The sequence below is a fragment of the Megalopta genalis genome, chromosome 14, assembly GCF_051020955.1.
Source record: "Megalopta genalis isolate 19385.01 chromosome 14, iyMegGena1_principal, whole genome shotgun sequence".
NCBI lineage: Eukaryota > Metazoa > Arthropoda > Insecta > Hymenoptera > Halictidae > Megalopta > Megalopta genalis.
In genome coordinates, this window is record NC_135026.1 from 5,138,509 (window position 1) to 5,152,873 (window position 14,365).

At 38.3% G+C, this 14,365-nt stretch overlaps 1 protein-coding gene across 1 annotated transcript; it reads right to left on the minus strand.

Moving 5' to 3' along the window:
- Nucleotides 1–1,715: 1,715 nt before the first annotated feature.
- LOC117225804 (uncharacterized) lies at nucleotides 1,716–13,840 on the minus strand. The gene is made up of 5 exons (XM_076526248.1): nucleotides 13,266–13,840; nucleotides 8,651–9,039; nucleotides 7,156–7,554; nucleotides 5,975–6,385; nucleotides 1,716–2,279 (listed from the first exon to the last, which is right to left on the minus strand). Exons 1-5 carry the CDS (start codon nucleotides 13,443–13,445, stop codon nucleotides 1,814–1,816), a joined length of 1,845 nt encoding a protein of 614 aa, XP_076382363.1. The 5' UTR covers nucleotides 13,446–13,840; the 3' UTR covers nucleotides 1,716–1,813.
- Between the last annotated feature and the right edge of the window lie 525 nt (nucleotides 13,841–14,365).

Sequence of the window (14,365 nt, forward strand, 5' to 3'; positions counted from 1 at the left end):
AATAAACGTAGTTAAATTGAAATAAACTTTTACATTTTATGAAATAAATTCTGAACTGGCATTTTTAAATTTTAGTAATTGAAAGAATTTTAAATTGTCTTACTGAATTAATATAATAGAACGAATTTCGAAACAATCATTTCGAACAATTGAACTTAAGGAAATTTTAATTTAATTTGTTTAATTAATTTCATTTAATGTAGAGACGATAGAAGAGTTTCGGGATATTATTATAGTATTTTTTACTTGTCCCAATGAGTGGAAGAGGAACGACAAAAATCCTCGATCTATTTATAATAATTAATATTATTATGTTATTATATGAACATATTATTAATTAATAATATAATAATATAGTAATATAGTAATATAATAATATAATAATATAATAATATAATAATATAATAATATAATAATATAATAATATAATAATATAATAATATAATAATATAATAATATAATAATATAATAATATAATAATATAATAATATAATAATATAAAAATATAATAATATAATAATATTAATTAATATAAATAGACCGAGGATTTTTGTTGTTTATATATGATATGCAATCTATAATTATTATAATTTATAAACTATAAATGTTCCATTTTCCAATGGAAACGGTTCGAACCGCACAGAAACGGATAATCGCGGATTCGGCCACAGTATTCGTGGCCTATGAAGCAATCGCCGGATCGTCGAATATCTTTGGATTACACGAGCCGAGATCTTCGGAGATTCTAGACGCCCTCGACGGAAATGTCAAGGCGAGGCGGAGCACCGTAGTTAATTTGATCTCGCGGAGCAGCGATCTGTGAAACAGAAGAAATTCCGAGGGGGCCTCCAGGTGGATTTCTATAATAATGAATGTTTATCGTTGATTAGAATGGTCCGTTCGATATGAGAATGGCGAAAGTATTACATTCCGTTCCGGTTTTATTCATATTGCATGATTACATCGTTTAATATCCTAGAATGTCTAAGAACAGTTCTCGAGCCCGACAAATATTTCAAATGCTAATTAATTTTCTCATTTGGTACACATTGTTTTACGTTCTAACGATTTTTACATGAAGAATCAGTTTTATTTTCGGAAAGATGTTAATATTATTCTTTTTAATATAATATTTTATTTTATTGTACTGTATTGGGTAGAATATAATATAATATAATGTTAATCATAGAATAAATATAATATTATAGTGTACAATATAACATTAATATCTTTTCTAATATTAATATTATATTATATACTATAATATTACATTTATTATACGATGTTATATAATGTTATATTCATTATATGATATTGTATAATATTATATTCATTATATGATATTGTATAATATTATATTCAGTATATGATATTATGCAATAGTATATTCATTATATGATATTATGTAATATTATATTCATTATATGACATTATATAATATTACATTCATTGTATGGTATAATATAACATATTATCAATTGCATAATATCATATAATATAATATTCATTGTGTAATATTATATAATATTATATTTATTACATGGTATCATATAATATCATATTCATTATATGATATTATATAATACTATATTCATTATATAACATTATATAATGTTACATTCATTGCATAATATAATATAATATTATATTCATTATTTGATATTATATAATATTATATTGTAACATTAAACATAATATTACAATAGAAATACAATTTTTTCATTCAAAGTGAAAAACAAAAATCTTCACCAATAAATATCCTAATCTCGAGATTCAGTCTTCTAGGCTTTTTCAAGGTGGCAAAACTTTCATCTTAATTTACGGACACGGTCTCAGCGAACCGTTTGAATCCCTCGACGGTGTCTAGGTCCTTGGTAACGTCCTCGCTCTTAACCTCCTTCACGGTCGTCGTCTCCGGTATGACAGTGGTAACATCCTCGACTTCATTTTCGACAGTGGTGCCGACGATCTTCATCGCTTCGTATTCATACTTCTCAGTGCTCGCGTAGTCCTCTTCGACGCTCGATTTATGGTTTGCCGGGACAGTTACCGGTTTCTCGGAATCGTCGGTGCTCGCATTCTTCGTCTCCTCTTTGCCGTCGAGAACGGTTTCCTGGTAACGCGACGCGACGAACCCCGACGGACTCTCGTTCTCCACGTGTTTCGATCGCGCCACCGCCAAGTGCTTGGCGATCGTCTCGATTGGCGTCCACACCTTGTTTACGAACTGCTGCTGGTCCTCTGGGTCCATCGACTGTGACCGATGAATTATGTCGTGTCTGAAAAATTATGGTAATTTTGCTGAGCGCGTTAATTTATTTATCGCGGGTGTCGAGGTGGATTTGAGAAGTCCTGTTTTTTAGTGATTTTATTTTGGTGGCGAGGTAAAGGAAGTTATTTGTTAGGTTATGCGTTAGATCTGGATTAGGCCTGGATTAAGTCTGGATTAGGTCTAGGATAAGTTTGATTTGGGATAATTTTACTTATAGCACTCAGATTTTTATGTTAAATTGAGAACGGTGATTCAAATAGCTTGAATATTGTAAATATGGCTTTAGGCTAGGTTAGATCTGGCTTATGTTTAGGTTAGGTCTATTGGGTTAGGTATATTTTTCAAAATTCGCAATTTTATAATAATCGGGAACGAGGTTTCAAATACCTTGAATGTTGTAAACATAGCCTTGTGTGTGTGTGTGTGTGTGTGTGGCTTAGGTTAGGTCTGGCTTAAGTCTCAGTTAGGTTATATTGGTTGAATAGTCTTAGTTAGATCTATGTTAAGTCTGAGTTAGGTCTACCTTTTTCCTCCGCAAGTTTATAATAATCGAGAGTGGTGACTTAAATATCTTGAAAGTTATAAATGTAGTCTTAAACTATGTTAGGTCTGACTTAAGTCTCAGTTAGGTCTTGGTTAGGTCTACTTTCAACAATTAGCATGTGCATATTATTCGAGATTGATGCTCACGTTGCTTTTAACAGCACAAGTACATGTTAGGTCAAATTCTGGTCTGCGTTAAGTCTGGGTTAAATACGAGTTAGGTCTGTGTTAGGTCTATGTTAGGTCTGAGTTAGATCTACTTTTTACCTTCGCAAATTTATAATAATCGAGAACGATGTTCACGTTGCTTTTAAAAGCACACATACATGTTAGGTTCAATTCTGGACTGCGTTAAGTCTGTGTTAAGTACGAGTTAAGTCTGTGTTACGTCTGCGTTAGTCCTGGGTTGGGTATATTTTTACCTTCGCAAATTTATAATAATCGCGAACGGTGTTTTAAATACTTTGAATGTTGTAAATATAGTCTTGACCTAGGTTAGGTCTGGCTTAAGTCTCAGTTAGGTCTTCGTTAAGCCCACTCTCAACAATTCGCAAGTGTATAACATTCGAGAACGATGTTCACGTTGCTTCTAACAGCACAAGTACATCTTACGTCCAATTCTGAATTGCGTTAAGTCTGCGTTAGGTACGAGTTAGGTCCATGTTAGGTCTGCGTTAGGTCTACGTTAGGTCCGACTTAGGTCTGGCGGATAAAAATTTTAAAAAATTCCGCTCAAATTCCTGCGTACTAACAACGACCATCTGTTAACCGAAACATTCCTTAGAGCATTATTCTGTCGCCTCGTCTGACGTCTTGGCTGAAAATTTTACGGCGCACAATCCGCGCGCGACGCGTTCTCCACGAAAGCGAACGAAACAGAGGCATGCGTCCCAAGTGAAGCAACCCGGTCATCGGAGCGGCGAGCCTTTTTCTGCGCGCGCGCGCGCGCGTTTCGTACGAATTTAGCCGGTGACATTTCACGTGGCCGTCGTTAACGAGCCACCGAACGAACGGTCCCCGTACGATTTTCTTGGCTCTCCTTTTTTTCTCTCCTTTCTTCCATCGATCCCTCGACGATCGTGCAGACACGTTCGGTGAAAGTCCGATCCTCCCGGCGGAATTCGCAGATAAATCTAGCGAATGATCTCCGGAGGACTGGCGCGCCGGCGAACGATTCCACGATTTACAGGCCGATACGTCGACCAGGCCGCGACGTTTTCCGTATCGCCGACGAATTCGCTTCGCGATTATGTAACCGAAACTAGGTGAGGCGACCGTGTTAGTACGCCGGCGCATCGTGGGCGACGATTTTGCATAATATTCAACGTTTCACCGTAACCTCTGGAAACCGACCGATCATTCCTATAATTTACGTTTCCCGATAATTTTATGTAATTTAATACACAACTGGGATCCCCGACGCGCGCACGGATCGTCAACGTTCGTGTTTGTTCGACCCGTCGTCGTCTCACGGTCGATTTCGCAACGACGCGATCGTCGTGGATCGGATCGTCGTTAACAATTCGCTCGGAGTAAGAGAACGTCGTTTACATTGTAGTTAAACGAAGAATAATGATCTCCCGCTGCGCGGTGGTGCCGATCATCTCTGGCAAATTATGCTCGAGACGGTGAGCCAATAGCGATGTGCTGTGAAACGAGAGGCTGCGAGCGAGAGAGAAGGGACTTTGTGTATTTTTTTTAGAGACACGCAGAATTAAGGTATTTTAATTAATTAAATTAAAATCGTAAGGTTGCACGATTTTGATTACTTTCTCGACATTCTTACGTTTTTTTTTTTAAATTGGGAAATTGTAATACATTGGCGTGGAAATTCGTTTTTTAATTTGAGTAATTTATTCAGCTGTGTGTAGGTGGCGCGACAGTCGAAGAGTGTAGATGGCGCGGCAGCCGAAGTGTTAGTAGGCTGATGAATAAATAGTAGCCTAATTGTAACAGTTACATCATATTGTTACGTCATATTGATCGAAATAATTCGATGGATCGAGGATTAGATCATAGCAGCTTAATAACAAATCGTTTTTCATTTAATAAATTGCTATTAAATTGTCAGTAAATTGTTAGTAAATTATTAGTAAATTGCTATTAAATTGTTAGTAAAGTCACTATGTTGTTAGCAAATTGTTATTAAATTTCTAGTAAATTGTTACTAAATTGTAACTAAATTCCTATTAAATTGCTAATTAATTGTCACTAAATTGCTAGTAAATTGCTATTAAATTTTTAGTAAAGTCATTAAATTGCTAGCAAATTATTATTAAATTTCTAGTAAATTGTTACTAAATTGTAACTAAATTCCTATTAAATTGTTAGTTAATTGTCACTAAATTGCTAGCAAATTGCTAGTAAATTGCTATTAAATTGTTAGTAAAGTCATGAAATTGCTAGCAAATTATTATTAAATTTCTAGTAAATTGTTATTAAATTGTAACTAAATTCCTATTAAATTGTTAGTTAATTGTCACTAAATTGCTAGTAAATTGCTATTAAATTGTTAGTAAATTGTTACTACATTTCTATTGAATTTTTACTAAATTGTCACTAAATTGTTAACAAATTGCTATTAAATTTCTAGCAAATTGTTATGAAATTGCCAGCAAATTGCTATTAACTTTCTAGTAAATTGTTACTAAATTATTAGTAAATTCCTATTAAATTGTTAGTTAATTGTCACTAAATTGCTAGTAAATTGCTATTAAATTTCTAGTAAATTGTTACTAAATTCTAATTTAATTGCTATAAAATTATTAGTCAACTTTCACTAAATTGCTAGCAAATTGCTATTAAATTTCTAGTATTGTAAATTGCTATTAAATTGTTATTAAACTGTTACTAAATTGTTTGTAAATTTCTATTGAATTTTTAATAAATTGTCACTATATTGCTGGTAAACTGCTATTAAATTTCTAATAAATTATTATTAATTTTTTAGTAAATAGCTATTAAATTATCAGCAGGTTGATACTAAGTTATTACTAAATTGTTACTAAATTCTTACAAAATCGTATCCAAATCGTCACAAAATCCTTACCAAACAATTCCTAAAAAATGACAACATTTTTCAACAATGTTACAACAAATTCAGATCTAATCTCCATCGCAAAAAGCGACAAACTCTGTCCAAAAAGTCTGACCTCTTACCTGGACATCTTGTTCTTCCTTTTCGGGTACAAGTTCAAGTGGAAGATCATCTGCTGCCTCTCCTCTTCGTCAGTCAGCGGCTGATTAGGCACCGCGAGCATCTGTTGCGGCGGCACCGGCGCGTAGAACTTAGGCACCCTGTTAGACTGAAACGGTCGCCTGATATCGTAATCGTCTGCAGGGACCTGTTTCGGTCTGGTGTTCTTCTTGCTCTGCTCCAGGACGTCGGTGATCGGATAGATATCCAACATCACGCTGAACGGTTTCGGTTTGCGACGTTTCGCCGGATTGTAGGCAGCCACGTTCTCGTATTGCTGATCAGTCGCTGGCAGGGGCTGCGCCGCGTAGGTCACCGGCCTGTTGTAGGGGTCGTAGTATGGATTGTACCGCTGCAACCCAGTTGGAGCGAATCTGGAAGGGTTTGTTGACTTTCGAGTGGAGGTTCGAGTGAAGTTCTAGGAGGATCTGATGATTTAATGGGGACATTTTTACTGTGGCTTTGTTGGCCAACCAGAAGACGAGAGGAGAAATTGTATGTCTGATGATGTTTTTAGAGAAAAAAAGAACAAGAGGGGGAGCTTCATATTTAACCCTCGAGTACATATGTGAGCCTCTGAGATAAAAGTACCCACATAGGAAGTACTGATAGCTCCCCAGTCCCATAATTAAGAATTAAACGATTGTTGAGGTCATTTCAAGCAATTTTTTCCTTTACGAAAATTGTCTCCGATGCACCGTTCACGAGTTATTAACGAAAAACTGTGACCAATGAGACGCGAGCTCAGCCGACGCGAGACGGGTACGGCTGACGCCCCGTCCGCGCGACCACCACCGCTGCGCCAGACGGTAGGCGCGACGCGGCATCGGCCGCGAGGGCGGAGCGCCAGCCGCACTCGCTCTCCGATTGGCCACTGTTTTTAGTTAATAACTCGTAAACGCAGCGTCGTAGAACATTTTCGCTAAGGAAAAAGTTGCTCCAAATGACCTCAGCAATCGCCTCGTCCCAGGTGTTAACACAATCATGGGACACGCTGTATAATAATATCTATACATATTTTACAGCTCCATAAACGTTATTATAATACAATTGAAATATTCTAAATTGCCATGATTACATTTCCAAATGACAAAAGAAGACACCTAACATTTTCAAATACTCTATGTATGTGTTTCATTCAGACCTGACATTGGACGTGGCCAACAGATTGACGTCCCCCGGATGCTTTGGTTTGTACTGATAGAAGGGATCCTCGTTCGAGTACGGATAGCCGTCCTCCTCCTCGGACCGATCGCTGTTGGACATCATCTCGCCGATGTCCGACGTCATGTCGTACTTCTTCGGGTTCACGTAAACACCGGTGAACTTGATGCCTCTGTTCGGCAGCTCGGCCTCGTTCGTCAGGTACTTTATGATGTCCTGTATGCTCCGCGACGCGTGCGGATACCGGTATTGCGTCAGCTGAGGATACTTCAGACGCTTGAAGGCCGTCGGCTGCTGGGACTTCAGCTCCCAATGGAACGGCGTCGGCCGGCTCTCCTCGGAGCTCTCGTCATCGTCGATCGAGCTTGGATACCTGTGTCTGATCAATATTCATTTACACGGAGTGTAAGAAAACATCTGCTTGATGTTTTCAATCCCATTCAGCCGATCGATTAATATTTGCTCACGGAGTTGTGCAAAGATGTTTCGTATCAGTTTAATGTTCGAGGGAGTCTGGTTTATCTTCGATTTATTAATTCGATTTATTTATTAATTATTATTATTATTATTATTTATTTAGCACATGGGAGTTAGACCCGATTTTAGTGGCCTTGGAACATGTACGGTGTCCCATAATTACGTTAACACCCTGAGGGAGGTGATTCCCGAGGCCATTTGAAGCAACTTTTTCCTTTGCGGAAATGTTCTACGACGCTTCGTTTACGAGTTATCAACGAAAAACAGTGACCAATCGGAGAGCGAGTGTGGTCGGCGCTCCGCCCCTGCAGCCAATGTCGCACCGCGCCGGCCGTCTGGCGCAGCGGCGGTGGTCGTGAGGACGGGACGTCAGCCGTACACGCCTCTCATTGGTCACAGTGTTTCGTTAATAACTTGTGAACGGTGCCTCGGAGACGATTTTCGTAAAGGAAAAAGTTGCTTAAAATAATCTGAGGAATCACCACACTCCGGATGTTTATATAATTATGGAACACCCTGTATTTTGGACTACCTTTTTCCAGAGATATTGACGTGAAGACTCGGCTTTCGAGATGGTATACTAACTCAGACATAACCTAGAATTAATCTAGCTTAATCTAGACTTAAGTTAGAATAAATGTAGACTTAATCTAGACTTAATCTAGAATTAATCTAGACTTAATCTAGACGTAATTTAGACCTGATTTAGACCTAATTTACACTCTCAACGTTCAAAATATTTAAAAACCGTTATTATAGCTTTACAAGTATAGGTTATGTCTCGGCATTACGTGAAACGGTAATTCGAAATTTCCTAAAAAAATGTCCCGTTCGAAAACGCCTCGACAAACCCATAATCCGTCTCGTTTCGTTCGGTGTCCAGCTGCGCGTGCGACGTCGCAACCATTTCGACGATTGTCAATGAATCGATTGCGTCACAAATTTCGTAAACAGTCGAGCGTCGCGCGCTCGGAGATTGCGAGAAGTTGATCACATACCTTTGTCTCACGCGGTAGACAGCCGCGTGATTGTCGAACAACTGTTTGCCCTCCGCGGGCGACGCGTCGCCGTTACCATCCACGGACTTCAGCACTCTTTTCCGTAATTTGTAGTTGTTCAGATTCTGCGTGCGCAGTTCGGCGTCCGGCAGTTCGTTGTTGCCGACGCCGGCGTACGGGAACATGTTGTTCCCATTGTCGGACCGATCCTGGAGGGAAACCGGATGTCCGAGCACGGAGCGATTCGTCGCCGATCCGTTCACGAATTTCCTCGTCGCGTTGGTCGGCTTCCTCAAGGCATGCTGCAGGATGTACATGTGCTTCGACTCCTGGTTCACCTTGCTGTTCACGGCTGTGGCGGATGCGAAGTCGTACAGAAATATACCGACCTGCAATCAGACGCCGAGGGAGACATAACCTGTTTTTCCGAATTTCGAATTTGGACTCGTCACGTGCATTTGTACCACTCGTTAAAACTGTTTAACGTATTTTATAATTAGTTAACACATAATTATGATACATAAATTGTAATTAATTAATAGAAATTTATAGACTGAAGTAAACGATTCACCGAGTCATTTGGAGAAATTTTTTCCTTTGCGAAAATTTTCTCCGAGGTTCCGTTAACGAGTTATCGAAGATAAACACGGACCAATCGGGGAGCGCGGTGGACAGCGGCGCGGCGGTCGCGAGGGCGGGGCGCCGGCCGCACTGCTCCCTCATTGGCTCACGTTTACTGGCCAATAACTCGTGAACGGAGCCTCGTAGAGAATTTTCGCAAAGGAAAAAGTTTCTCGTAATCACTTGAGGAATCGCCGGCTTCAAGGACTCTCGACGTTCTCAACATACTCTGTATATTTTTCGCAAATCAAAATTGTGTCTGCATCCGTTGCACGAGATGGAAACTGAATGGCAAGTTCACTCCATCTGCAGTCATTTCAACAGGTTAAAAATAATTCATTGACATTGTTAAATTCTTTTGTCATAATTTTATAAAAAGGGAATAAAAAATAGGTGGATATTTTTCCCCAAGAAAATATCTCAAAAAATTGCGATCGCTACAATCAAGAACCTTCATAACCTGGTTCGATTATTTCCACTGTTTTTTTTTTGCTTTGTAATTTGCATGCGCTGGAAGACCGAGCTCGTTAAACTCCGTGCTTTCTCTAATTAAACAGTCTAGTCGATTGTAATCTGGTTTCTACGGTTGTGATATCGTTTGGATTTTTTCGACGGAAAAGGCAATGGAAAAAAAAATTCGACGCCGACTCCGTTTGTCGCCGGTGTCTCGGGTTTCTAACGTGATCGGCGTGATTGCCGCGTTAACGAGAGTTAATTCGTGTCGAAACACAGTTAACGCCCTATATGTGAAGCGTGCAGAAATATCGTCTTTGACGCTTGGCTCGCCATGCATGGAAGGGCTATGCAGAGATTTGCGGTGAAATTGTGATTTTTAGCATCACCGCGGCGCGCCTGTTACATTAATCATGGGAGAAAACTCGGCGAGATGTAATTGCGCCCATTGTTCTACGGAATGCCGCCTCGTTAAGACACAAAGGGTCCGAAAGCTTTACTTTTTTCACGACAATCGTGGCCATTGTCGGACCGAGCCGCGCCGTTTATCTGGTTTCACATAATATTTATGATAATTATAGCGCGAACCCGTTTCTAATTGCCCATTTTATAAATTAGTCTTCGAGTATCTCCATTGTTCGCGAATCGGACGATTTAATTAAACATTTTTTTTGCTTTTATTTCCAACTGCAACAGGAATCGCTATTTTACTAATTGATATTAAATTATATTATTATATTATTCTATTATTTTGTTATTCTGTTATTATATTATTATATTATTCCGTTATTTTGTTATTCTATTATTCTATTATTCTACCATTTTGTTATTCTATTATTATATTATTCTGCTATTCTGTTATTCTATTATTCTATTATTCTATTATTCTGTTATTATGTTATTCTATTATTCTATTATTATATTACTGTTATATTATTGTATTATTATATTGTTTTATTATTATATTATTATAATATTATATTATTATATTATTATAATATTATATTATTATATTATTGTATTATTATATTATTATATTGTGATCATTAACAATTTATACAAAACCCAAAATGATTTCAAAAAGTTGTTGCTGATTTATCTTTCTCATTTATTGCATAAGTATACTTTGACATAATAATAGCAAATATATAGGTGATTCCATAGCTATATAAAGAAAGATATAAACATTTCACAACGAAATTAAACATCATGGATTAATTTTGTTAACAAATTGTTCCACCGGTTTGTAAATTGTTTACAAAATACCACAACCCGATTGTCGATATGTGCACATCAACGTGCAATTAACAGTTTTAACAACAGTTTTATTAACACAGACGTGTATCACTTTATAACAAGGATCTAATAGACACGCGGTTTTCTAGACCAACTTTCGAGCAATTAAAAAAGCCGCTGGCCCGATTGAATCCCACCGGGACAGGACGCCCGATAAATTAATAATTCCACGCGGAATTTTCTATTTACGTCATCGCCCGTTCATTAAGGATCTGTTGACCCCGCTTGAGTGCGCGTGCGCGCGCGCGCGCGAGCGCGTTAAATCGTGCGAACGTACGAACACGGATAACGTTTAGACACGATCCGACGCAGTGAACTGTTAATGAGCGACGGATAATGGGCCGGGATCACGCCGAGGAAGTCGTTGAACCGGATGGCCGTGGCAACAGGAACAACTGTGCCGATCTCGGTCGACGAGCAGATCGAAGGATTGTGCAACGCCCGGCGTAATTAGCCGGTGATCTAACGTCGATTAATATCGTCCGAGCGAGGGCTTGGGAAAATGGAGAATTTTCGGGGTAATTGTCATTTTAATATGAGCTAAAATTAATTGAATCACGTCTTGCGAAGCGAAATTTTGTGGAACAGTTTAGTTATTAGCGGTACTAATTGCTAAATAATTTTGTATTAATCAGTGCTGGCAGAGTGTAACGTCTTCGAAGTGGTAAGGAATTTTTTTGAACAGAATTAGAGAATTTAGAGAAACAGTAGATTGTGATCTGAGATTAGTGGAACAATATATTGTGATACTAAATAGTTTTATATTAATTAGTGTTCACAGAATAAGTTGTCAGAAAGATAAGGAATTTCTTTTTAATGGAGTTTGTAAATTTAGTGAAACAGTACATTGTGATCTGAATCTAATAAAACAGTATGTTGTGATACTAAAAATAGTTTTACGTTAATTAGTGTTGACAGAGTAAGTTATTGAATAGGTAAGGAATTTTGCTAAACAGAATTACTAAATTTTGTGAAACAGTACATTGTGATCTGAATTTAGTGGAACAGTACATTTTGATTCGAATTTAGTGAAACAATTCATTGCAAATAGAGTTTAGTGAAACAGTACATATTGTAGTCTGAATTTATTGGAACAGTACATTGTGATCTGAGTTTAGTAAAACAGTACATTGTGATCAGAATTTAATAAAAGAGTATGTTGTGATACTAAATCGATTTACGTTAATTAGTGCTGACAGAGTAAGTCAATGAGAAGGTAAGGATTTTTTTTGAATAGAATTAGAGAATTTAGAGAAGCAGTAGATTGTGATCTGAGTTTAGTGGGTCAATATATTGTGATACTAAATAGTATCAGGAATTTTTTTTCTGATTTAATTAATAAATTTAGTGAAACAGTACATTGTGATCTGAGTTTAATAAAACAGTACATTGTGATCTGAATTTAATAAAACACTACGTTGTGATACTAAATAGATTTGCGTTAATTAGTGTTGGCAGAGTAAGTCATCGAAAAGATAAGGAATTTTTCTGAACAGAATTACTGAATTTAGTGAAACAGTACATTGTGATCCGAATCACTGAATTATCTAACATTAAATAATATTCATAGAGTAACATCTGGGAAAAATAAAGAATGTCCATCACAACAAACATTTTACTGAAACCAAATTTATTTTTATGAAATTTAGCGAAACTAAAATCAGTGAAACAATACATTGTGATCCTGATTACTGAATTATCCATCAATTATCATTGGTGGACTACCATATGGAAAAAAATAAGGAATGTTTACAACAATCATTACTCCAACGAAACCAAATTCGTTATAATAAATTTCTTAATTCAATGAATTTTGAATTCGTAACGAATAACGAAATTTACTGAAACAGTACATTGTGACAGTTCTATTTATTCACCATCAATTACTATTCACACAGAAATATACTAATCAGAAAAATAAATAAAAAAAATAACGTCCACGAAAAATATAATTTGAATGAAACGAAAAACGAAACAGTCCGTCGCGATACTAATCACCAAACAACGTTGCGTCACTAATTAGCGAACAATGTAACAACAATCGCTACTGATAAATAAATCGTCAAAATATTAATAAAACAACATCTTCGAAGATCTAAGAATTTTTCCTAACCAGCCAGTGTCCACTGGCCTAATCGTTCCAACGAAGCAAAATATCCGCGAACGAAATTCATCGAACACAATTCGCGAACTCGCGCGACACCGATTCCCCAATTCGCGCGCACCGTCGCCAACGCATACTCACCAATACCACTGCACCCACGACCATAACTCCGATAGCGAATTTCCTGGTGATGAGGCCGTACCGGCTCCTGGTCTCTCGATCGCTGTGATCAGAATAAAGTCCGAGCTGTGATATACTGATCGCGGTCCTCCGTTCGGTCTCAAGCATGTCCTCTCGCTGGCTGGAATCCTCCGTGACCATTCATTGGCGACGTCCAAGCGACCCTAACTCTTGAACCCTGCGCTTCGCGAGCTACTTGCGAGCAGATCGCTCTGCGATCGGCATCAAAAAAGCCACCGAAAGACCCGGAGAGCTGACTTTGATCAAAGAGCGACGCCCGTCAAGATGCTGATTTCCGCGGGAAATTCGTCAGAGAGACCGCGCTGCACCCGATCCGATCATCGTCGAGGACTCTCAGCGTCGATCGATCCGTCACTTCGCGCGAGACGATCGCTTCGCGGCCTCGGAATATCTCGGAAAAGAACGCCGCTCGGTGTTCCACCGAAGCGCCATACGCGACTAACGAGCTCTCATTTCGCGCCGCGGAGTTTTCACTGGCGATTCTATCGCGTAGAAAATTTCTTCGCACGTGGGGATGAGGCTCGTTATGCCAGCAGCCTGATGGGCTACTTGCCACGCCATGGGGATCGGGGCTGCGAGGTGAATGTCAATGCCATCGGCGGATCGCGCCGTCCCTTTGTCGCGCTGGGTGCCCCCCTAAATGACTTGTCCTGTTAACGAACGCGCAGCTGGAACCTTGGCATGATTGCTCAGAAATCACTGCTCGATACCCTGTGCGACGTCGGCGAGAGCGAGTCGAGTTATCGCCGAATTCGGCGCACGATTTTCGCACGCGCCGATTGCCGGAGCTTCGTCTAAAAGAGCACGGACGGATGTTAATACTAAATTTACGGAATCCGTTAATATGACGGTTCATTAACTTTTTAATTTTTTAATTCACGATTATTCGTAAATATATGTTGCCCACTTAATAAATGTTACAATAACGCTTGCTAGAAATCGCGATAAATGTCTTATCGTTGCTTTTATAAACTAATACGAAACAGCTGTTTTTTAATATGAAACAGCTCCGTAAATCGAGTGTAAATACTGCAGCGAAT